We start from the raw sequence: 25,234 nt of genomic DNA on the forward strand, positions 1-25,234 counted from the left end.
AAGTAGAGAGAAAGCGAAAAAGAGGAGGGGAAGGATAGTGAGTTGTTACTAATACTCCTGATTTCTTTTTAAAAAGTTACATCCATGTTAGTCCCACAAATATCACAGCTGCTCCTTGCAAAGGGAGTCCTAGAAAGAAACAGTGACAAAACAATGTCTGAAGCTTTATATGGAGGTGCCTCGGTCTGGGTCGTTACCGATGTTGAGCCCTAAGGTCGGAGTTGGTTGATAGGGAATTGAGGACATCGTTTTGATGGGACTTCTGAAAAAGCCCCCATTTGGAGCCCTGTGCCTGAAAGGGCCAGTTCGGTGTTCAGGCACACTGCCAAAAGAGAATCCAGAAGCAGCTTTAGCTGAAAGCGTACGACTAAGAGTCTGGATCTGTTCTGGTATGAAGGTTGTGGTAGTGATATGAGTGTTCCTGAAGTCACTGATCTGCTCTAGCGCTTGACGCGTGGGCAAAGTATCAATGTCCAGGGGAGTCAAGTCTATAGATGAGGTGGAAAACTGTTTATGGGGGCTCTCGTCATCTGTGCAGAGGCTGTTCACACGTCTATGGAGATGCTCCAGATCAATTTCCTTGTCATCCTGGAAGGCAAAAAGAGGAAAACAACAACAACAACAAATCACTCATTGCCACCTTTCTCTAGACAAAAAAACCCCCAGAAAGATTTTCCACAGAATAATAATCAGAACTATTCAAATAAAGAAAACTAGGCTTGCTGCACATCAGTTAAAAATAACAGAGGCTCAACAAGTCCTCTGCTGAACCATCTAACTAGTTTAAACAAAACACATGAATACTGGCAAAAATGGTGCCTTAGTTTACAACCGCCAAGGCAGAATGCAAATAATCTGTGGTAAATCTTTCTTACGGGGCGAGTTGTGTGATTTGGATGGCATACAAGTGCACTCTCCCTTTCCAAAGCGTTCATCTTTACAGTTTAGCCTCTTGAACATCTGGCTGCAGATGCTGTAGAGAAATGCTTGTTGGAAGATGAGGATTTGGAAGTAGGATGCTCATGGTTTAGACCAATGTTACATGAATAACAATGACTTTTGTGTAATGAAGATGAAGTACAGTGAAGTGTTGAATGACTGGAGAAGATTGTGAGAGCAGCTGGCTGTAGACCACACATTACACTTTCAGTGTGATGTACTGTTTTGTTTCGCGTTGGCAGGGCAGTGCTGTAGTATGACAGTTCAGGCAATTGCCTCTGGCTCCTTTCAACAATTTGCCAGCTCTGGAAAAGTATTGGAAGTGAGAGGGCATGAGTTCTAAGCAGTGCTGCTATCTGACACCACAAGGCCCATGTCCACCCAATCACCCTTAGCTTCCCATCTATTACTGTGATGGGTATATAGCTATTGATCCACAAAAATAACAGCAACCAAGCTTAGGGTCAAAAACAGATTGGCTCAGATTAAGTTATTGGTACTGGCGGTGCTGGATTACCCAATAGGCAGGCTAACCGCATGCTTAAAGGTAAAGGGACCCCTGACCATTAGGTCCAGTCGCAGACGACTGGGGTTGCGGTGCTCATCTCGCTTTATTGGCCGAGGGAGCCAGCGTCCAGCTTCCGGGTCATGTGGCCAGCATGACTAAGCCGCTTCTGGTGAACCAGAGCAGTGCATGGAAATGCCGTTTACCTTCCTGCCGGAGCGGTGCCTATTTATCTACCTGCACTTTGAGGTGCTTTCAAACTGCTAGGTTGGCAGGAGCAGGGACTGAGCAATAGCAGCTCACCCCTTCGTGTTGATTCGAACCACTGCCCTTCTGATCAGCAAGCCCTAGGCTCTGTGGTTTAACCCACAATGCCACTTGCGTCCCTGAACCGCATGCTTAGGGCACAGCAAAATAGGGGCACCCCACTCCAAAAGAGACTATTTTTTGAAATGATTTGACGTTAAATATTTTCCCCCAAAAAACATTGGAGCGTTGAAGTAGTCATCATGGGGGAAACCAGAACTTTGTTAGACTTCCTTACACTCCACTCCAAACTCTTTACTCATTTTACTGTTCTCTTTTTATTACTTATCCCACCTCAACCAGGAGGTGTCGTCCTAATGCAGATAGAAACAACATGAGGAAACTAGACACTGTCATGTGTTGCACATGACATACATGCATGTATGTTTCAGCGCACATGCAAATTTGGTGCCATTTTGAAAAATAAAATTTAATTTTACAACTTAAAAGTATTGTTTTTATTTTGAATTACATATGGCTGGGGCATTGTAATCTTTTCAGTGCTTAGATACTCTAAAGTACTAAATCACTGTTTTCATTCTCTTGGGAATTTTTAGCTTCGATACAATAGAAATGTTCAACAGAATTATAGCTATCTTTGCAATCAAGCTTGTTCCCTCACCAAGAAAAAAAAATCTATAAATTAAATTAAAATTTGGAAATGTCAGCAACAAAATTTATTTCTGTAGAAAACCAGAATCTCACGTTGTGCTCTGCCAATCATCCTGATGGAACAATCCCCAATCTTCTGACACTCCACTTTGGTGAGCTATTCTGGAGGTTTCCCCGCCCCATGCCTTGAGTCAGTTTTGAGGGGGACAGGAATGTGTGTGTGGGGGGGAAGGAGAGCAGGGAAAAACCCCATTGCATGAGCTGAACTCCTTGTGCGGGGCTTCTGCTGTTGAGGCTGGTTAGCTGAATCCCACACATAACTTCTAATATGCCATATCCACAGACAAATGTAGATTTGTAGAAAATAGCTTTGGCAACACACCTTCCACCCTGTTTGACTTTATGAGAACCAGTTCGCAAGCTGGTTTGGTGGAAGATATGTTTTAGAATAAACAATGAATTTGAGTAAAGTTGATGGAGTTACCAGCAGCTTGGCCTAAGAGCTTTGATACAACCAGACTTTCCTTCTATGTGTTAAATGGAATATGACTCTACTTTGAAAATACCAAGACTGCTAATTCTTTTTCTCTTTTTTTGTATTTCATCATCATAAAGCTGCTGTGACTTTTTATAGAGCATTTCCATATTTTGGGTCACATCCAGTGCTGCACAAGGGAAGTTCCACTCATGCAATGGGGTGCATAGGTTTAGCCAGGATATTTGTTAGTGGGGGGAGGACTTTGTTAGAGGGGGCAGAACCAATGGGATTGGTCAGTTCAGTATTTCTATTGTTTTACTTGATCTAGGGGGGCAGTTGCCCCCCCGGGCTACAGCCATGATGGAGTTTCCCTTCATTTCCTCTCCTTGAGTGCCCTCAAAATATTCTCCAGAGGGTCCTCCAGCCTCATGGAGCAGATTTTAAGGGTGTGCAGGGAACTCCAGGGGAAAGTTCTGTTGCAAGAGTGGAAGTGTGCTCTGCTAGCAGAACAGCAGAGTTCGGTATGAACCATTTGGCTTTCTTCAATGACTGTTGTGCTTTTGTAGGTGACTAGAATGTTGACATGTATGACAGCTAGATGTTAACTGTGCTGATTGCTGCTGGTTTAAATATGCAGTAACAGTCAAACAGCCAACAGTGGCAGATCCAAACCACCATGATAAGAGGTATCTCTTCTGTGAGTTATTGCCTGCGTATAATGGGTCTCTGGGAAAGCTGATACCTGGAAGTATCCCAAGTATCACTAGTAGTAGGCTTGCCCCTGTTCTTCCTCTTAGGGCCTTTCAGCATGACCACCAATATGTGTGTAAACACTGTATTTTAATTTCGTATTTGAGACTTCCGGCTGGCGACGCCATAGCGGGTGGTCGGGGCTGCTTCGGCTGCGAGGCGCCCGATCCATCCCGGGGGTTAGGAGCCCCGCAACCGCAAAGCGGGGCTCCGGTTGGGGTGCGGGAAGAGCGTCCCGCACCCTGGGCTCCCCGGCTGCGCCCACGGAGGCTCCGAACCCTTCCCTTGCCCCCCCTGTAAAGGGGGAGTGGGGGTGAAGGGACAACGGAGCCGGGCTTACGGGGATATGCCCCAACCGGGATGCAAATGCGGCGACAAAGCCCGCGGTGAGCGTCTTAGTTCTACCTTTGAAGAATGGAGCCAAAGGAACCCGGTGGTCGTGAGTAACTAATTTGACCAGAAATCGAGCTTTTGGAACAATCCGGGGGGAAGGAGAAAGGCAGCCTGCCTTCTTCCCTTCGAGTTAAAGAAGCTAACCAATTTGAGCAACTGCTGCTACAGGACTGCTATAATGTGCTTAAAATTGATACATGAGACTGGCAAACTTTTTTCTTGGGAAGTAAATTAGTGGAAAATATCTCCATTTAAAGTTGCGGTATCTGCGCTCCAGTTTAGGAAAATGGCGATGAACAGAGAGGCAGGAGTAGAAATTTGATACCCACTTCCTCCCCCTCTACCAGTATGCTGGGCTTCGTCCTTGAACTGGTACTGAACTCTGGACTAACGGACGAACAGAGGCTCACTGCTTTGAAGGTGGAACTGCTGTACAGGAAAGTCAAAGTCTTGTGTGGGGGTCTGAAAGAGAACCAATTGCCCACAGAGGAGGCTTTTAAAACTTTTAACACTTTGGAAGAAAGTCTTGCCAAAGAGCTGAGAGGATGTCTGGGAAGATGGAGAGAAATGAGTGAGCTACTTCGGAGAAGAAACTCGCCTTTTGGGGGTGGCAGTCCCAAGGCGACGGTAAGATTTGTTATATCCAGTCCCCGAGGTGTGAGCTCGGGGGCCAGGGACAGAGAATTATGGTTTTTACAAGAAGAAAAGGAATGCTACAAAGAACCGGAGAAGCTGAGAGACGACGAGATGGACATCCTGGAGCTCGTGGCAAGGAGAGCTTTGGACTGTGCCTGGATCTGTGGACGCTTGGAGAGGGAAGCCACAGGGAAATTCAGTGTTGAGGCCACCAGGAGAAGAATAATGGACAGAGGGGGTGTGGGGTGAAACACTAAGTAAAATTTGAAGTAGCCTGCCATGGAATTTTGAAATCGGAGGGCGAATACTGTCAACAATCTTTCTGTTTTATTTTTTGTTTGAATATGAAAGGAGATATTTTGAGTTACTATGTTATTAGCAGCAGTTTAAAGGATAGAAGAGATAGATATGATATAAATGATTGGTGAAGATTTCAATGGAAGAAGAATTATGATGAGATATTACTACGATGATGCATTGTTAGTTAAAGGTTGAATATATAATTGTGTGTAATTATATAATTGAATTTGAATTTCAGGAGAAATGGTTATAAAATAGATTAAGGATATGAACTCGAAGGAGAAAGGGCAGGGGAAGTCAATGGTCAAGATATGGAAATAGAAATTTTCTTTTTAAAGAAAAGATGCAACAAGAAAACTTGACACTGTTTGTATTTGTTTTATTAATGTATTTGTTTTGTATTTGTTTAATTGTAGGTGTGGGTGTGGGTATATGTTGTTATAAGAAAAAGGTCAATAAATTCTTATAAAAAAAAAATAATTTCGTATTTGGTGGTCCACGTAATTTTCCTCAAGGCCGTGTTCTGTAGGGTGGAGTGGAAGGCTGAGTGCAAGAGACACAAGGCAAACAGTACAGGAAAAAAACGGGGAAATGGAGACAAAGATGATGGGGAAATTGTGGAGGGGGAAAACTGCACAAAAGAATATCAGAGACAGGAAGTATTGTGTGCTTTGCGTAGAATGGTCATGAAGAAATAAGGAAAAATTGTGAGCCCTTGAGATCCCATGCTGAATTTCACATATTGACTGGAACAAACTAGCAAGATCTTTGCCTGCTGTGCTCTAGTTTGCTGCTCATTTGAATTGTGTTGTCTGAATAACAACAACTCAAAGCAGCACCTATTGGTGTTTTTTTGCTGAATTTTCAGTAGGGGTGGGAAACCTGTTGCCCTCTGGAGGTTGTTTGATTCCTGCTTCCATAAGCTCCAACCAGCATGGCCAATGGTCAGGCATGATGGGAACAGTAGTCCAACAACACCTGGAAGGCCACAGGTTCCTGAGCTCTAATTTAAATGGAAAAGCTCTTATATTTTGAAATAAAATGTGACTCATGTTAAAACTAATTTTTGATTTAATATTTTTGTAAGTAATGCTAGATGCCTAATTATAGTAGTTGGTTCATTTAGTAGCAGAACATGCTTATTTAGTACCAGCAGTACTAAATATTTATTTAGTGTTTATTTAGTACATGTATATGCTTAATTGAATACTTTGGAAGAAACAACATGTTACCCTATTTAATATTTTCTGGTAGTCAATATGCCAGATTCTGTTATTCACTTGGCCAAAAGCAGGACTGCAGTGACTCCACTGAAGTTACTTTAAAATATGATGGCTTGCTCATATTTTTCCTTGTTTTGTTTTCAAAGCAAAAATTTCTGCAAAATCCCTGCAAAATTCAGTATAAACACCTGTGTGTTAACTCCACTAATCACTGACTAGTAACATGTAGAAAAGTAAACAGAAAGATGAAGTAATTATAAATAATATGCACTGGACATGTATTGACTCTGTACTGTGTGCAGTTTCCAAATGAATATTCAGCTTTGCTAATATAACCTTTTTCAGAACAGGAGATCAGTGAAAACCCAAAGCCCCCTTCTGTGTTACTTGCTCAAATGGGCAAAGGATGGAAAAAGGTAATAGGGGGCCAGGGCTCTGGTTCATCCATTATTATGCATGGATCCCTTTGCCTCAAGACATGTAGGGTTCTCTGGATCCAGGACCCCTGATTGTAAAGGTGTGTGTGCGTGCATGAAGGTTTCCCTGCCTCAGACATCCATGGTAATATTAGTGTGGATGGCAGAGGAGAAGCCATGTACAATCAGAACCAGAAGTGTAGCTCCACAGTCTCTTTCTACACACTTTGCCTCTTCAGGTGAGTAGCACATGAAAGGGGCTAAAGAGCACCAGGGGCAGGGGCATGCCTTATTATCTAGTTACTATTTTTTCACTAGCTGCATTGTTTCCCCATTTCCTACCACATCTTTGAAGTGGTTAAACTTAAAGAAACCAGATCCTCCAGGTATTTATCCAGGGGAAATCTAACTGCACATACTAATTCATTTACAAATTTACAGCCTCATGTGCACAGTGTTGTGTGCATGGAGCTCCTCTATGTGCAGGCTTCCTCATTAACTTACACAAACAGAAACTCTGCACATGTATCCTCTGTACATAGGAGATTGCCCCTTTGGCGAGATAATTTGAGAAGATCAAACTCCTAGTATGCATTGGAACCTTTATGTGTGATTCTCTACAGGTATATTCACCACCTTTATGTTAAGGGTATCAAATCTCATCATCATGTAACTGTCAGTCTGAATATATAGCAGTACATATTTGTACTATTTTGTTCTGAATTTCCATATGTGAAAAAGAATGTGGTTGATGCATTATCAACGTGGCTGGTCTTCCGGCGATGACAAATCATATGAGTGCCGTACCATGTGGTATGCAGCTTGTGTGTAGCAGTATCAAATGTGGGTCAGGCCAGTATTAACCACATCAGTGCAACCCTTCATTTCCACTCTCTTTGTGTGTGCTGCATCAACATATTTAAAATTAGCCTGCATCACATGGGGCCACTTCACACAAACAACATGCCATACAATATGGCAGCCGTACAATTCATGTCTTAGTGGGAACCACACTGCACTAGTACAAGAAATGTGGGCCTAAGTTTGAAAGCTTGCAACATTTAAAACAATTAGTTGGTCCAACAATAGATGAATTAACTCAAGACTGACCAGATTTTGACTCCAAAATTGTATTTCGTCTGGAAATATGCACTGAAGATCCCCTTCATCCTTTGCCACGCTGTTAATCTTTCAGCATAGAAATAAATTTACAGTGACACTCTCAATACTTACACTAGTCATGGTGAAATCCACTTTTTATTTTGGCCATTACTGATGTCTCAACATGTATCATTCTGTGATGGCAGAGATGTCTTGAGACTTAGCAGCAATAGTGATAGAGGTAACAAAGTAAGATAGGCTCTAAGTCTGATAAGTGATAAGAGATCTGCCTTAAAGGAAGTTACTCCTGTGACAGCCTACTCAGTCTCATGCCCTCTAGATGTTTTGTCTTACACTTCCCTTTATCACTGACCATCAACCATGCTGGCTAGTAATAGATGGGAGTTGCAGTCTGACAATATCTGAAGGGCATCAGGTTGGAGAAGGCTGCCCGGTAAAATGCAGAACAGCCATGAGCTAAGACCAGAAGCAGGTAAGAGGAAAACAGTCCAGATAATGGTCCAGTTAAGCAAATTGTATAAAATTAGAATATTTCCACCTCCATTTTTCATTGTAGTTTCAATGTTGGACCACCAGCATTTTCACAAGTGTTGCTAAGAACACCCTTCCTCCCTACAACTACCCGTTTTGAATGTTGTGATGGAAGCTAGAAAGTGGGTCAACATTGCATATTCATTTCATTTGATTTATGGGCAAGCAATGCAAAAAACCAATTTGTTTCTAAATGTCTGCTGCTCTCCCCACAGTGCCCTGTACTAATGTGCTGGATTGACACTAGGTCAGGGGCATGGTGGGTGATGCAAAATGGTGGCTGGACTGGCAAGACAGCTGGTGCCATGGTTGCTTGCAGTGGTAGCAAAAAAGAAGAAAATAAGCTGTGCTACTGGTTTTACTAATGGGGAGACCCATACCCAATAAACTTTTGGAAAAGTTCTTCTCTGCCTCCTGAAAAATACAGTGAAATAGCCCCCGCCCCAATTTCCCTGCCCATAAATAGGATGGAGAATTTTGAGAGACCATTTGTACACAGTCAACAACAATTGTGGCATTAAATCAGTACTAGGGCATGGACTCCCTGACTAGGCTTCTGATTCTATTACATTCCAAGAATGGCTCAACTGAAGTGGTACCCATGAGCTCCAGAGGTCCTATTGAGCTCAGAGACATTACTGTTTATGCTAGGAGTAGACAACATGGTGGCCTCCAGATGTTGTGGATTACAGCTCCCATCATCTCTGAACATTGGGCAACATGCTATCTCCCCTTGGTTTGTATGATGCCTGAATACTAATTTCTAACATTAAATTCCCTTACTTGATAGGGTCTGTCCTTCATTTAATTCAAATTTGGTATTTTGTGATTTTCTTCCGTGTCACTGCTGAGTCTGTGACATTACAGAATGATACATTATCTCAGCTGATGTCAGAATGAAAACAAGGGGAAAGACTTAGGGGTGATATTTGCCCAAACGCCACCCCATGACCCACACTCCACCCTCTCAAGACATCAAAATGAGACACCACTCACAGGATGGTTTGTGCATAGCTCCATAAAATGATTGCTCCTCTTCTTTCACGTGTGCCTTGATCAACAGTGAAATATTCAACAATGCAGACATTTAAATTATCACCAGGCTTCAGAGTTTACATCCCATTGAGATTAATGGGGACAGGTCACACTTCTCTCAGAGCTATTGTTTAAGGCTGTCTGCAGACACAAGCAGACATGACTGCGTGGGTTATTTTGGTTCACAGCTGGAAAGTTATATTCACAACCATAAGGCAAATTTTCAGTACAATTTTTTTTTTAAAAAAAGAAGAAGCTTGCATTCTAGAGCACAAGACAGCAGCCCAATATGACCTCCAATTTTGGGTTCTGCTGCCCTTCTCATTGTCCTTCAGCCAATGGACTGAATGGATGATAAAATGATTGTTATCATTGGTTCATAACTGTTGCAGCACTGAATGAACCCTGTACCTTGGATAGAGGGGATATTCAGCACAAATTTCCATGTGAAGTTCTAATTTACATAAAACTTCATTGTATAATGTGAACTCTTTTAAGACTCAAATTGCAAGCCAGCAAATCATGATATAAAGGACCAAGGGACCACTTTACAGCAAGTGTTTACTTGCCACCACACCCAAGTTGAAATGTTGCAACATCTGAAATACCTAAATGGTCCTCCCCCTTTTATTCAGAAGTAAGTCACAAGGATAATGTTCAAGTTCCTTCTAAGTAGTAGGCTGATTAATCAGACCCTATCCTTGCTGGTGCTGCTACATTCTCAGTTTTTCTGTACTCTTACTTAAAAGTACAGACACACATGTGCCTTGATAAATGGCAAGCCTTCCTAAAAAGAATGATTAAAAAATGGAGAGACACTACACCCAAACAGGCTAGGAAATAGACCTAAACATTTCAGTACCGGTTAATCAAGCTCTAGTTTACATTTGATTCTTAGATGATGGTGAGTTTTATAGATGCACACCATTCTTTTGAGTGAGATGCACAGATGGACCTTTGCAAAGCAAATGAATGCCTATTAGGGCCATTCCACACATTATGCAGAAACAAACTTGGGTTTGCCACACCTGGTGCTCTCAATAAGGAGCAGCAGCCAATACAGTTCACTGATTAGTGTACCTGGATGATACATGTGTCTGCCAACACATGTTCATTGCATTTGCATGTTACATTTTTAGGTGTACACTTAAAACAGTTCAGGTGTACATCCGAACATGTAATTGTGAAGTGGCCCTTAGACGGTGTTAAGAATATGAAAGCAAATGAGAATTTTTTTTCTTGCAATGATTAAAATCACCAAGGGCTTGTAACAAGAACTAAATTTAAACCCAGTGGCTTGGATACAATGAAACTACCATATGGCCAAGGTGGCCTTGGGGCTGGTGTTTCTCAATAGCAGCCTCTCCTTCCAAACTGAAAACTTCTTTTGAAACTGAAGGGGTTTCAGAAGCCATTTGAGGTATGATATTGAGGTCTGCTATTCAAAGGGGTAGAAGTAAAACAAACCCCACTGGGCATATCCAAGCACACACAAAGTAGCCTTTGGCTCTTTCCCCCATTACAAAAAATGAAAAAAACCCAGTTCTTTTAGATCAGTAGTGAGGAACTTTTGGCCCGCAGGGAATATCCCCCCACATGTTGGTGATTAAGAGGGATATACTACTAGAAGGCTATAGTAAAACATTTCAGAATACACATTTTCCTTCTCACCTCTAGTGCTATGATGAAATGGAAGGGTCTCATACCTCTTTTGAAGGAACCCGCGAGCCTTTTCTTTTGTTCCACCATGTTTCCAACATTGCAATTAAACAGGAGAGAACAATCCCAGCAGCCAGTATGCAAAATACACCTGCAAAGCTCTTTATGTCCAAAGCTCCTCCTTTATATTTGGGGTCCACAGAGGAGTACAGGTCACACTGGCCATTCTTTGGCCACCACTTATGCTTCAGTAGGTCCATGTGTCCATTCTGCTGAAGTTCTAGAATCCTTGGGGAGAAATTACAAGAGTCATTCAAAATCTCATTGGCAATAATGAAGTATTCCTTACATGGCCGTACAGCCCAAACCCAGACTTTCCCAAGATGAAACTTATGCTGCTCAAAAGATCTCATATGTGTGAAAGCAAAAATATCCCCGAAGTGGCTTGCCAAGCATGCATTCTGATATCCAGCTCATATGACTTGAAGCAGTCTCACTAACAAGTGCTGCTGACAAATTAGAGTAGCACCTCGGTTTACGTTACCCTTGGGTAACATAGACTTCGGGTTGTGAAAGTGGCACCCCTGGAAGTGTTTTGCCATGTGCGCATGCGCAGAAGTGGTCTGCCACCATGCGCGCATGCGCAGAAGTGGCCCCTCCAGTTGCGGAAACCTCGGGATCCGACCGGAGCTCTGGAACAGATCCCGTCCGCAACCGGAGGTACCTCGGGTTACATACACTTCAGGTTACATACTCCGCTAACCCAGAAATTACGCTTCAGGTTAAGAACTTTGCTTCAGGATAAGAACAGAAATCGTGCTCTGGCGGCGCAGCGGGAGGCCCCATTAGCTAAAGTGGTGCTTCAGGTTAAGAACAGTTTCAGGTTAAGAACGGACCTCTGGAACGAATTAAGTACGTAACCAGAGGTACCACTGTATCAGAGGGCTGCATCTATGGCTGTCCCATGACATCTGTCTAGAATGTAAGACAAGCCTGCTGGGTCACAACAATGGTCCATCTAGTGCACAGTCCACTGGAAGCCTGCAAGTCAGACATGAGCACAGCAGCACTCCATGCCACCTCCTGTGGTTCCCAGCAAGAGGTATTCATTTCATTCATTTTCATTCATTATATTTCTGTGCTTCTTTTCACTCACACGGGTCACAAAGTGGCTTAAAAACAGTAAGCAAGAAAACAGAACACTACGATTGCAACATAAACCACATAAGATAATTAACAAATCCTCAGTAAAACAACCACCTCCTGTAAAACACTATTAACAAAACAACTTTTTAAAAAGGCTATACAGCACAACCACAAGAAAAGTCATCTGATAAAACTTACAAAACATGACAGCACTCATAATCCACACACACACACACACACACACACACACACCATTAACAAACTAACAATCAAAAACAAACCAAGCACTGCTGGATCTGCACACACGCTATCTCTCCCCACCCGCATGACTCATTGTCGTCCACTCAGTTCATCAAAAGACACAAACACATAATACATCTGACAGTGGAGGTAGAATATAGCCATCACAGCCAGTTTCAGATGGCCAGGCTGATGCTAAAAACGTGCAACTGCCATGTAGAAAGCAGTTGTGTGCTTGCATAATCCAGTCCTGAATATATTATGAGATGTAAGCTCCGTCTGAATCCATGGAAATGACTTCCATATGACGACCACAGTCCACTGTACTATAATATGCACACACCCCATCAAAGTTGTTGACACTTAAGCATAAGCAACTCTGAGCTGGCTACAAGAAAATGTGTTTAGGATCAGGTTTTAAGTCACTTTAATGATGCAGCAGGAAATGCGAGCGTGAAGTGTGCTGTAGGCAGCCCCCAAAGCACAAACGGTTTGATATGGAAGAACGCTGTTTCAACACTTTCAGAGAGCATCCTTAGCTGGACTAGGCAAGAGTGCATAGTGGACAGCTGCCTTGAGTTTTGCTTCCAGGTTGAATTGACCCTTGACCACCCGTTCAACTGAGCTAGTCTTATAAATTGTCAGGCGTCCTGTAATGGCTAATGGGGATGGAGGCTTGCTCACTCCAGTGCCATCAGGAGTTTATGGGAAGAAAGCCTTTCCCTGCCCTGACTCCCATTTTCCCAGCCCCTGCGAAGCACCTGGAATACAGTCAATTGCAGTCTCAATGTGCTCAAACTAGGCCATGCTTTAAAAAGCACTTTTATTGATTTTAAGCATCTGCTTAAATTTCTCCCATTGAAATCAATTGGGCTTAAATGCACTTTAAATTTAGCTGAATTATGTCAATATACAGTCTCTGTTCTAGCCACTTGCTCCCATGTTCTAAAGAACAACCAACTAAGAATTTTTTCACGTGTAATCTTTATTTTTCCAAATTGTCTTATTAGAAAAAAATCACATGCTCTCTATCATATTAATGGTGGCATGAAAATCTCTTCTTTTTGGCCTTGAATATATGCATTTTGTCTTAGACCAATGCATTGCTACTTTCTCTTTTTATACATTCAGTTACAGAATAATTGCTCCACTCTCATTACTAAAAAGCTGTTCCATTTGCCTGTATAATTCCTGATGACACAAGACATCTTTTCTGTAGGAGAGACTTTTATGTGTATGATACTTGAACATTAAGTTGCTCTTTGAAACAGAATTATGTCTAATTGTATGCCCACTAATGGATGTTAATGGATGGGAAAGATCTCTTTCCAGATATATAAAAAAAATGCACAATTCAGAGATAAAGATTTCATAACTAAGCAGAGGAGTTGTAGATATGGAAAGAGGCGATTATAACCTTCATTTGGGGAAATGATGTATCAAGGGAAATTACAGTAGAATAAAGGTAACTAGTCTGTCTATCTGTTCTGTGATACCAAAAGTAATATCTGATTTGCCCTTCACAAAATCAGTGGATGTTCTGGCAATTTATTTCAGTCATTTAATAAGAGGAGCTAATTTGTGCTGAGGTTTGTGAGCTTAAGAGAAATCTACCACCAGACCTTTCTGCTGTACAAACTCTACTAATTTTCAGTGGGGTTTGTTTGAGAGAATAATGGAGGATGCTTTGGAGGATAATATTAGTCACTGAGAGCAGTGTTTTAAAGAGAGACCTAAGGCAATGTCAACCTTAATTTAGAACATACTTTTTTTGCAATGTTCAAATGTCCCACAAGATGGCAGCCTCTACATGAAAACAATGTTCACTGCTCCAGCACTCTTGAAGAGTAAGTACATGTTTCTCAGCTAAGCAGCAGACCTGTGCATCATCACTTGAACATGCTAACACTTGTTTTTTCTGAGCTATCAAGTACACCAGGTTCCCTCAGACTTTGGAACTGTAAACCCTCCTCCCTGCCCCAGTAAAAAAGAACAACTAGCTGTTCAGACTTTCCAAGCTTTAGTCCAGGGATAAGGAAACCAAAGGAACAAGGAGCAGGGCAGAGGTGCAGCAGTACACCGTGGGGGAATGGAGAGTTGTCGAATCAGCCCAAAAGCTGGGGACATCAACAGCATACATCAAATAATGGGACATGGATGTTTTAGGGATGGATCAGTGCTCTGAACTGCCACAGTTAAGATGCAGTCACAGAGATGGGGAAGTGGTACTCAAGTCATCCCCATTGCAACGGGATCTGTTCAGCCAAGACATCATGAACATTCTTGACATAAAGAATAGGGTGTGGGATACAAAATACTTACTCCTGAGATGAAAGACTTGGAGAGAGTCTGGAAGAGCAATCAAACCCCCTCCCTATTTCCTGGCTATGGGTGTGTGTGTGTGTGTGTGCAGATTGAAAGGCCTCCCACCACCCATCACCAATCTCCACCTTCTGTCTGCCAAATGTCTGGTGGGTGAGAAGCTTGGAGGTATCCTTGCTAGCAGAAAGCCCCCAAATGGGGTTTTCTGAGCCAGAGATTTGCTGGATCCTGAGCTGCTCTTGCTGCCTTAACCTAGTGGCTTTGGATCTGAGTGCTGCACTCACCTGGAGCTGGTGCAGGGGCTGTGCAAAGTTGTCCTGTCCCCTTCTACTGCTTCTGCCCCACCAAGGGGTTTTGGGATGTGGATTGCATCCTAAAGCTGCAATACTATGCACACTTTCCCAGGAGTAAGTTCTATTGAACACACTGGCGGAGGAAGAGGAGTGCGGCGGGAGCGCACTGTCCCCTGCAGCGCGATCCCGGGGTGCCATCACAACTGCTTTCCCACCCGCGTTTGGCACCATGCCCCCACAGGCAGCGTTCCACACCCCCGGGACATGCGCCAGCCCCGGCCCGCCTGCTCCCCCCCCCCAGTGCCAGAGCATGAAGCTCCGCCACTGATTGAACACAGTGAGATTTCCTTCTGAGCAGATACCCATTATAATTCTCCTGTACCATAGAACAGAGGTGGGGAACCTGTGGTCCTCCCAATGTACTTAGACCCTAACTCCTATCAGCCCCAGTCAGCACAGGTAATGATAAAGGAGGATATGAACTGTCATCACAGAAAGCCACTGAGCAGAGGCACACCCCTGTATGTTATTTACTCCAACAGGATCTCTATAAGAGTCACATCGTGCTGAATTCTAGCATGTGTGTGCCAGGGGGATACAACAAACAGGAACATCAAGCCCACACAAATTCCTTCACATAACCTAAGGCCTAAGTCAGGCATAGGCAACCTTCGGCTCTCCAGATGTTTTGGACTACAATTCCCATCATCCCTGACCACTGGTCCTGTTAGCTAGGGATCATGGGAGTTGTAGGCCAAAACATCTGGAGAGCCGAAGGTTGCCTATGCCTGGCCTAAGTGCATGCACAAATGCACAATTATGATGTTTTCAGTTCATCAATTTTTTGTGGTGGGCAGTTTGCATGGGCTGGATGTACTCAGCCTAATGTATATACACTGTGATTCGTTTGTATAAAATGTTATGCGTGCGATGGGCATATGGGCATGCAGGTCTGCAGTGTTTTTCCAATTCCCCAGACTACATACAAATCTATTCTAAGGAGAGATCCCCTACATTAAATACATGGTTGCTGGCTGGCTGGTATGGTTTATTACTTTTGGCCCTGGGAAATGGATATAATAGTGGCAAAACTGTCAGGCCTTAGCAAGGGTTAGGCTCCAGTTGGTCTGATCCAAAAATTAGAGGGAATGGGGAAGGAAAGCTATGTGTGACTCCCTTTGGACCAGAATCAGGTTGGGTTCCAAGGTGGAATCTATACACATATAAAAAACGCTGTGAAAATGCTTTTTCAAAAAGGTTTTTGAAAAAATACATGGAATTTGGCATAGCTCACTGTCTCCATCTAGTGTCACATTGTATATTGCACTTTACAATACATTTAAATTGTTTTATTTACAGCTGTATAGCTGAGTCCCAAGAGGTTAGGACGGAAAACAGTTGCACTATAACAATGCCAGCACAGCAAGCTTGCCTTGCACAAGTTTATACCATAGCTAAGGCATGTGCATTTATTTGGGCACAGTGTGCTAGTTAGCGGTTGCTGGTATTCAGACAAGAAGTGGCATTATTAGGAATGCAAAGTGCTATTCCGGCAAACATCTCTGTGAATATACACTAGCATTTCTTTTTCTAGTAATCCAGGTCATACATTACTGAGATTCAGAGAGGCTTAATGCCACATTCATAGAGGGACCACAAGCTCTTTTCACAGATGGCTTGAGGTGGCGTGCCAGTTCCTTGTACCAGGTCATGTTAGCTGAAAGACATTATTTCAGCTGCTCGCTTTTCCTCATTGAAAACCAATGATGAGAGGAAGTGCGAGAAGTCAAGCTTCTGTAAAACAACATGGGAATAATTTGACTCCACATGGAGAGGGCTTCCCATTAACAAAGCATGAACTAGTTGCTGCAACACTGGGGGGGGGGGGGAGGAAATGGTTGTGTTAGTAATTTGGCCGTGAGCATTGCATTCATGCAATTTCTGCCCCTAATGACAATTGACATTAGGTAGTTACAGTACTGGGTTTTACGTAGAACTGAATATAGGTTTACATGACCATTATACCTGTAAGCATGTTGTTTACAGTGGGTTGGAACTAATGTTAGTTGAACTTGGTTCCCAAATGAAATCAATCAGGACTTGATTTTCAGTTCTTGGTGATTAATATAGTTATTGCTTGTTATTTAAAGCTACCTGGGCTGAACGCCATACATTGCACTGGGAAAGTCATATAGGGTCATGTTTCACTCCCCAAACATTTGAACCTTAAAGGTTCACATTTTAGTCCAAGATGAGTGCTTTAGAAGCTCTCTTTGAAAACTTAAAATATGAAGCCATAGGATATTTTTATTTTTGTATTTAAAAAAAATCCCTTCTTTTGCACTGTGTGCTTCTAATGGCTCTCAATCATCTGGGTGTAATGCTGGAATAATAATTCTTCCTTACACTACAAGGCTATAGCAGTTCCCAATAAATTATCATAAGTCATTCGGTTATCAGAGTGACATCCGTACAGACAGAATATGAGAAACGATGTTTCTAAGCAATTAGAGTGCTGGTGACAACCATATCATTTTTTTTCCAGTGAAATTGTTTTGGTAGTTTTTATTTATACAATTCTCCACCCACCCCAATTCATTACCCAACTTCTCAAGAGTCGTGGCAAATGTCTGTATGCCCTTCTAATGTATATAGAACTGCCTGTAAGGTAGGGCACTTGCCTATTCTGGATAGGGTTGCACTTTATATAAAGGAGCTGGGGCAATTCAGGATACATATTTGCTACTAGAGGCTGAAGTGACCTCATGGCTTGGAATGCCTTTTACCAGCTTCGTCTGGTACACCAGCTATAGCCACATCTGGATTGAGATAACCTGGCCATTGTAATCCATGCATTGGTAACACTGAGACTGGATTACTACAATGCACTTTTTGTCGGGCTGCCCATGGGGCTGCTCTGGAAGCCTTGGCTAGAGCCAAATGCAGTGGCTAGGCTGTGGATGGGGGCGGATGGCTAACAGCATGTAACACTACACCTTTGCTAAATGTGCCATCTGCCCTGGCTGTAACATATGCTGTTGAGTAAGTTCAAGGCTCTTATGTAAAAGCCTGAACAACTTGGGTATAGGATTCTTTAAGGACTGCCTGGCCAGATAAATTTGTAAACATCATTCGACTCCTCCATGATAATATGACAGCAACAATCACAGATAACAATGGCTCTCAAAGTGAACCATTCACAGTGGGATCAGGTGTTAAACAGGGTTGTGTTATTGCCCCAACTCTATTCATTGTTTTCATTGTCATGTTCCTACACTATGTTGAAGGTAAACTCCCCACCGGAGTAGAAATCATATATCGAACAGATGGAAAGCTCTTCAATCTGAGCAGGCTGAAAGCAAAGAGTAAGGTTACCGTAACTTCCATCATAGAGTTTCAGTATGCTTATGACAACATAGTGTGCGCACGCTCAGAGGATGACCTCCAAACCATCCTAAATATCTTTGCAGAAGCTTATGAAAAGCTTGACCTATCACTCAACATCCAAAAAACCAAAGTGCTGCACTAACAAGTACAAAATAACCCCTCTGCAGTGCCACAAATCCAACTCAATGGTGTAACGTTGGAAAATGTTGATCACTTCTCCTACCAGGGCAGTTATCTTTCCACAAGGGCCAACACTGATGTCGAAATCCAGCATCGCCTGAGCTCTGTGAGTGTGGCTTTCTCCCGATTGAAGTTCAGAGTGTTTGAGGACCGGGACATTCGCAGGGAAACCAAAATGCTTGTTTACAAAGCTATTGTACTACCAATCTAACATGCTTGTGAAACATGGACCACTCCAACTCCTCGAAAGATTCCATCAACGGGTCTCTGAAATTTTTTACACATCACTTGGGAAGACAGGCACACTAATATCAGTGTACTGGAAGAAGCAAAGATCACCAGCGTTGAAGCAATGATTCTTCAACATCAACTTTGTTGGACTGGTCATGTTGTGAGGATGCCAGATTATCGTCTTCCAAAGCAACTACTCTATTCCGAACTTAAAAATGGAAAGGGTAATGCTGGTGGTCAACAAAAGAGGTTTAAAGACTGTCTCAAGGCAAATCTAAAAAAATGTAGTATAGACACTGACAACTGGGAAACATTGGCCTGTGAGCGCTCCAATGGGAGAACAGCCTTTACCAGTATCTGAAGAAGTGTGCATGCACATGAAAGCTTATACCAAGAACAAACTTAGTTGGTCTCTAAGGTGCTACTGGAAGGAATTTTTTATTTTTTATTTTGTTTTGACTATGGCAGACCAACACGGCTACCTATCTGTAAATGCGCTTTGAAGACACTCGAACTCAGGACGCAAGGGAGAAACATGCTAAGAGGAAGGCATGCTTGGCAAATCCACACCGTGATCAACTCCCTCCCAGAAACCAATGTCCCCACTGTGGAAGGACATGTTGATCCAGAATTGGCCTCCACAGTCACTTACAGACTCATTGTTAAAACCATGTTTATGGAAGACAATCTTACTCGGCTATGAATGATCGCTAAAGAAGAAGAAGAAGGGGTGCGCTGCTCATCTTGCTTTTCAGGCCGAGGGAGCCATAGTCTGTCCACAGACAGCTTTCTGGGCCATGTGGCTAGCATGGCTAAACTGCTTCTTGTGCAACGGGACAAGTGCCAGAGGGCACGGAAACACTGTTTACCTCCCCGCTGCAGCGGTACCTATTTATTTAATTGTTCTGGTGTGCTTTCAAACTGCTAGGGACAGAGGAACAGGAACTCACCCGGTCATGCGGATTCAAACCACCAACCTTCCGACTGGCAAGTCCAAGAGGCTCAGTGGTATAGACCATAGCGCTACCCACTTCCCTTATATAAGCACCACCTGAGCCCTTATATTCCAGCTTCATCACTGAGATCATCTGGAGGAGCACTGCTAGCTGTCCCCTATGTTACAGACTGGCTTCTACCAGAAGCCAGGAGTTTAATGTTGCCAGTCTCACGCTGTAGAGCAATCTTCTAGCAGAGATTTAGCAGGCACTCTCACTTTTGATTTTCAGGCTTCTCCTGAAGACCAATTTGTGTTTTTGTTTTTTTAAAATAGTCATTTAAATCATTTTATAGTGCTCATGTTTCAGTGTTTATTGGTATATACTGCTGTGTACCAGCATGCTATATTGTTTGAATTGGTGTTATATAAATACTTGTATAAAGAAAATAATAAATAATGGGGGAGATACATGACATAAACTATTCTTGTTGGTGGTTTCATTGCTTAACAGAGTAGCCGAGCAAGATTGTTACCCCAATCCAGCTCTAGTTGCACATAGTCATACATGACAAATTGTCACAGGATGTGAATGGGGACAAGCATTAGACTATACAGTCTGGACATCTGGATGCACACTGGCATCTATATTCTGCCATAGTTAATTGACTATGTGTGGCTGGATTTTGATCAACAGGGATACCTGTCCCCTTGTTAGCACTTTCATGACCATTCATGACGGGGTACAAAAGTTGCTGAAAGGGAGGTGCATGTTATGGGACAGGAGGATAATGAATTTGTGATAAACACCTTCCACACTTTGGCTCAGCACTAGCTGAAGAACTGGACTTTTCTTCTTGTCTAAAAAAAGATGAATACACAACATTAAACTATAATGAAGAGTGTGCACATTAATATGAAATGAGATATTCATTATGTTTATTGTTGGAATAAGCACCGGAGGGAATTCTTAAATGTAATGCTAGTTTCTTAAACTTGCTTTGTTATTCTGCTGAGTACTTCATTTCTAAAAGTTGGAGAAAAATTGATAATCAAGATCTTCTGCGCACTTTTAATATGAAAAGGATGCACAGAAGGTCTCTTCATTTATTGGCCGCCCAGAGGAAAATAAGAATAGAAATGTGAATGTCCATTTACCAATCCTACATATTATCCCAGCAGTTATTCCCAAGGGACTCACATAAATATTATAAATTCATTAAGCTCAGGGCTCTTATAGTAAACAGCGAATGAATTCATTATGTTGAGTCATGAATGTGCATTGCCAGTGTTACCAGAACAAGGGATTAGAATAGGTTCTGACCAGTTTTAGAAAGGCAACTGGGGGCTCTCTAATATACTTACACTCCCCCCCCTGGTTCACAATGCCATCCCTATTAACACTGACATCATTGGGGTTTTTGTTCAAAAGAATACGTGCTTTGGTAGAGGCAATGTAGGGGTGGCTTCAAGGTTCCCATCACCTTACTTCCTCTATCCATCAAAATATGATTAACTTCCTTTATCCCTTCCATATTTGTGCCCCTTTCCTCATTTTTCCCTCCACCTGTGGCTCTCTCCTTTTTAAAGATTGTGTAGGCCTGTCCAGTTTCGATATTTGATTCAAATTGGATGTTGATTTAGGGCTCTGAGTAAAACTTAACTGAATACAATCCACAGCATCTCCTGTTTATAAGGTAAGGGAGCCAGTGACGGGAAACACCACTCTGAGCCTGAGAGCCTGGTGAGATGCTGCTACTTGATCCACCTTCCTGGAAGTTACAGATGCAACCACCACCATAGACTTGTTTTATGGCCCAGTCTTCTGGGCATCTCTTCTCCTGTTCAGTACCAGGCCCTGTGATTGCTAATACCAGAGCAATCAATGAGATGAGCCAGCTTTCTGTGTCAGCTTTCAGTCTGAAAGGCGGGCAGTTTGCAAACAAACAAAGATCCTTTCAATTTCCTCCAAGTAAACACAATTCTGAATCCCATCCCAGAGTGATCTGTATATGCCACATCTTAATGGGATCAGTTGCTAAGCCCCATTGCTTTTAATGGACCTGCATCACAGTGTATGTAAACAATGATCTGATGAGTGTAGGAAGTTGCCTTATACTGAGTCAGACCATTGGTCCACCTAACTCAGTATTGCCTCTACACTCACTGGCAGCAGCTCTCCAGGGTTTCAGAGAGGGAGTCTTTCCCAACCCTACCTGGAGATGCCAGGGGTTGAACCAGGAACCTTCTGCATGCAAAACATTTCTGCCACTGAGAACCTGCCTCCCCCTGTAGCTAGAATTAACCAGAGTCCTAGTTAATCAGAAGAGGACCCCATCAGAGGAGGACCCCAACATGGGGTCCAGCATGAGAGCCATCTGCTCAGACCCTCCTCAGAATACCTCAGTGAGTGTTGTTTCCTGGCAATGCAAAGTGCCAGCAAGAGTTGTCTCCATCAAGGGTTCAATAACATCCTCCTTTGCCTCAAAGGACAACAGCAAGATAGACCAACACTTGTGGTTTATCCACACTTACTTTTTCTCCACTCTTTCCAGGCACAGTCTGTGCATTCAAGCTCTGTGTCTGAGTATCCTTTTTTTTTTGCTCCAGAGTTTTCCCCCACAAAAACCTGCTCTTTAAAGCTCAATTGGAGCAAATGGCAATCTGCTTAATATCCGAATTGAGATTTGCTTCTATTGAGCAGTAAAGAGTGGGTTTTCATGGGGAAAGCTCTGGGGCAACTCCCCCTCCATGCTTGAAAGCAGAGCTCTTAAGTGCAGACCTGTGCCTTGACAGAGCAGGTCAAAAGGTAAGTGTGGAAAGCAGGAAATGCCCTCTGTGTAATCCTGTTTACAACAGGGTTATCATTTTTATTATGATATATTTTTGTAAGCTGTTTTGAGAGTCTCTCAGGGTTATAAAGTCGGATATAAGAAGAAGATCCTGAGACCATATATCCCAATCTAGCACTCCATTCAGGAAACTGCAGAAGATGACTTAATTGAATCCAACTGGACTCACCCCCTGAATCTTGATCCTATGCCCTACAGGCACCAAGAACAGTGAAAGCAGTGAGTTAAGTCCTAAGTTTGGTCCCACTGATTCAGTGCTTGCTTTGCAGCATGAAGCATCCTCTGTCAGAGTCCTACCCAGAAGGAGCAGAATCAGGACTGCACAAGTACTCTAGGAAGAGTAGGGCATCCAGGTTGAATAATTAAATCCTCAGTTTCTGCCTGGAAGTTACTAATGCAATACTTGCTCCTTTTCCACCAATCTTCTGCATAGTTCCTCTCCTACCTAAGGCCATTTGATCGCTGACACTACTGAACAACTCCTTAGTCTGGCTCAAAAGGCTGGAACAGGACTCTGCCAAACATTGGTGTGATCCAGCCAAAATTAAGAATCTTTAAGTCTCAGTTATGTCAATGCTAGGGTTTAAAAACACATGGTTAATTTCCTTTTACTGCAATTAGTGCATTTAAGAGTACTTAATTTCAGTATTATTTCTACTATAATGTTTTGTTGTTTCTTTAACAAAGTTGTGAGACAGTTGAGGCTGAGAGATGGGAACTGGTCCAAGGTAATCCAACAAGTAGCATTGCTGAGTGTTGCTTTGAACCCATATCTCTCTAGTCCAAGTCCAACAATATTTCTCTGACAACACATGAGCTCTCTTTAATCAGTGAGAATAAGGGAAGAAGAGCCCACTCATTATGGTCAATTGGATTTTGGATCAGAAACTGTACAGTAGGACTTTGCCCCTGCCCTTTTTACTTAGAGGCAAGTTACATGGAAAAATCAAACTGGTAGATAGGCTTTTAATTATTGGGTTCTGCTTGAACATCATCATTTTTCTTGCAGAAAAGAAAATCAATAAGTGAGGGATCCAGGATCTTTGACCTGCTTTTGAGGCAATGTGCAAAACCATTCCTTTACCATTGAGAAGGAAAATCCAATTAGCATCTCTGTGGCTCTTAAGAGTTATGCTGACTAGTGAACTTTAATATTTTTATATCTGTTATATGTTTATGCTAAAGTTGCAAAAGTCAAGCACTCATTACAGAACTGGCAGGCATGATCTTTCCTAATATGGTAGCTGTGCTCCAAATGAACAGATAATAGGCATTATGAAACCAAGCTAAGAAATATATAGGGCTGTTGGGAAGGATTCAGTAATGGTTCCTGTGGAGGCAGAAGCCATAACGGCAAATGGAAAAGGGAAACACTAGGAGTGATTTTCTTTTTTAAAAATGCCAACATGATTCTTTCGCCCAATGTGATATTTAGGTTAAAAGTTAAGGAGGGAAGAAGAGGAGAAAGATCATTCTTTTTAATTGTGAGAATCTGGAAACAATCATCTCAGCCTTGGAGTGATGCTTCAGGCAATGTTGGTGCTTGCTCTTACACAGCTGTTCAGGCATCCAATATTGGAGCCATAATTTAGAGCAACAGCATCAGACCTAACTGACTGAGCACACAGCCAGGCTGATTTGGTAGGCTGGAGACATTATTAACCTGGATCAGAGACAGGAGGTATGGAGGACCTTAGTCCTGTACCAGATCTGGCCTGTGGAGCTTCTTCTCAGCTCCTTCCCAGCTTCTATGCTTCTATGCTGAATGTGGAGGGACTTTTCTTCAGCCAGAGCAGAAATGCAGCAAATTGCTGGTGTGGCACCACTGATATGAGGTTTAGGGAGGCTGTAATGGGAGGCTTCACTCAATCCAAATTGCAGGTAGGGTGGGAGCAAATCTGTAGCTCTGCAGTTGGAGGACCACATCCCTGAAGGTTATTGTCAGGGACTGGTTGGACATTATTCGAGGAATAATGGGAGGAACCAGTTGGGAACCTCCAAGGGGAGAAGGCTCAGAGCCCAGGGATTGGTGGTGGAATGACAATGAGTGGTCAGAGGGAGAAGACTGGGAGAAGGTGTTGGAAGCTGAAGAGGGCTTAGTGAGAGGGGGGAGTCTGTGGCAGAGAGCAGCCCAGAGTCAGAGCTAAAAGCTGAAGCAGGAGAGTGGGATGAGGGAGGCCAAGAGGTAGAGATGAGTTTGGCTGGTGAAGAGGCACAGGTGTCTCTCCTTCCTGCTGTGACAAGCTCCCCTCCCCGCTGGTCTCCCAGAACCTGGAGAGGCATGAAGTGGGAGGAGCAAAGGCAGCCACACAGGGGCAGTCTCAGACTGCTTGGGAAGAACCCAGGAGAGGAAGAGACTTAGGTAGTTGTGGGAAGCTGGGGACCTTCAGTCTTTGTAACTGCCTCATAGGGACAAGACCTACCAAAGAAGAGTTGCTGTTCTCATTAGGCCTGGCACTTCTGAGCAGATCCTGTTTCTTCTAATAAATAGTTAACTTCAATTACTTGGTGTGATTTATTGCTGGATCGCTCCTGAGAGTTCTTGACCCCTCCCATAGAGTCATACAGCTCTGCATACTTAATGTTTGACTGCTACAGGTGACCAAAGAGATCCAATTCGGAGGTCTCAGTATGCTATTCTACTGGGCAGACACTGAATACATACTAATAGGGCACTGTTCCAAGAAAATAAACTAATCAAAATAAAAAGCAAGAGACCACAGATCGATTCAACAGAAGGTTGA

General features: G+C 42.9%; 1 protein-coding gene across 4 annotated transcripts in view; it reads right to left on the reverse strand.

The window, feature by feature from the left end:
• Nucleotides 1-487: 487 nt before the first annotated feature.
• Nucleotides 488-25,234, reverse strand: part of GRID2 (glutamate ionotropic receptor delta type subunit 2) — a 657,599-nt gene continuing 632,852 nt past the window's right edge. The window contains exons 14-16 of one of the 4 annotated variants that reach the window (XM_033160569.1): nt 10,953-11,193; nt 9,208-9,262; nt 501-588 (exon numbers count right to left, since the gene is read on the reverse strand). In XM_033160569.1, the coding sequence (XP_033016460.1) occupies nt 587-588; nt 9,208-9,262; nt 10,953-11,193 (298 nt within the window). In that variant the 3' untranslated portion in view covers nt 501-586. The other 3 variants (XM_033160568.1, XM_033160571.1, XM_033160570.1) reach the window with 3 other exon arrangements.

Source organism: Lacerta agilis, chromosome 9, assembly GCF_009819535.1.
Source record: "Lacerta agilis isolate rLacAgi1 chromosome 9, rLacAgi1.pri, whole genome shotgun sequence".
Classification (NCBI taxonomy): Eukaryota; Metazoa; Chordata; class Lepidosauria; order Squamata; family Lacertidae; genus Lacerta; species Lacerta agilis.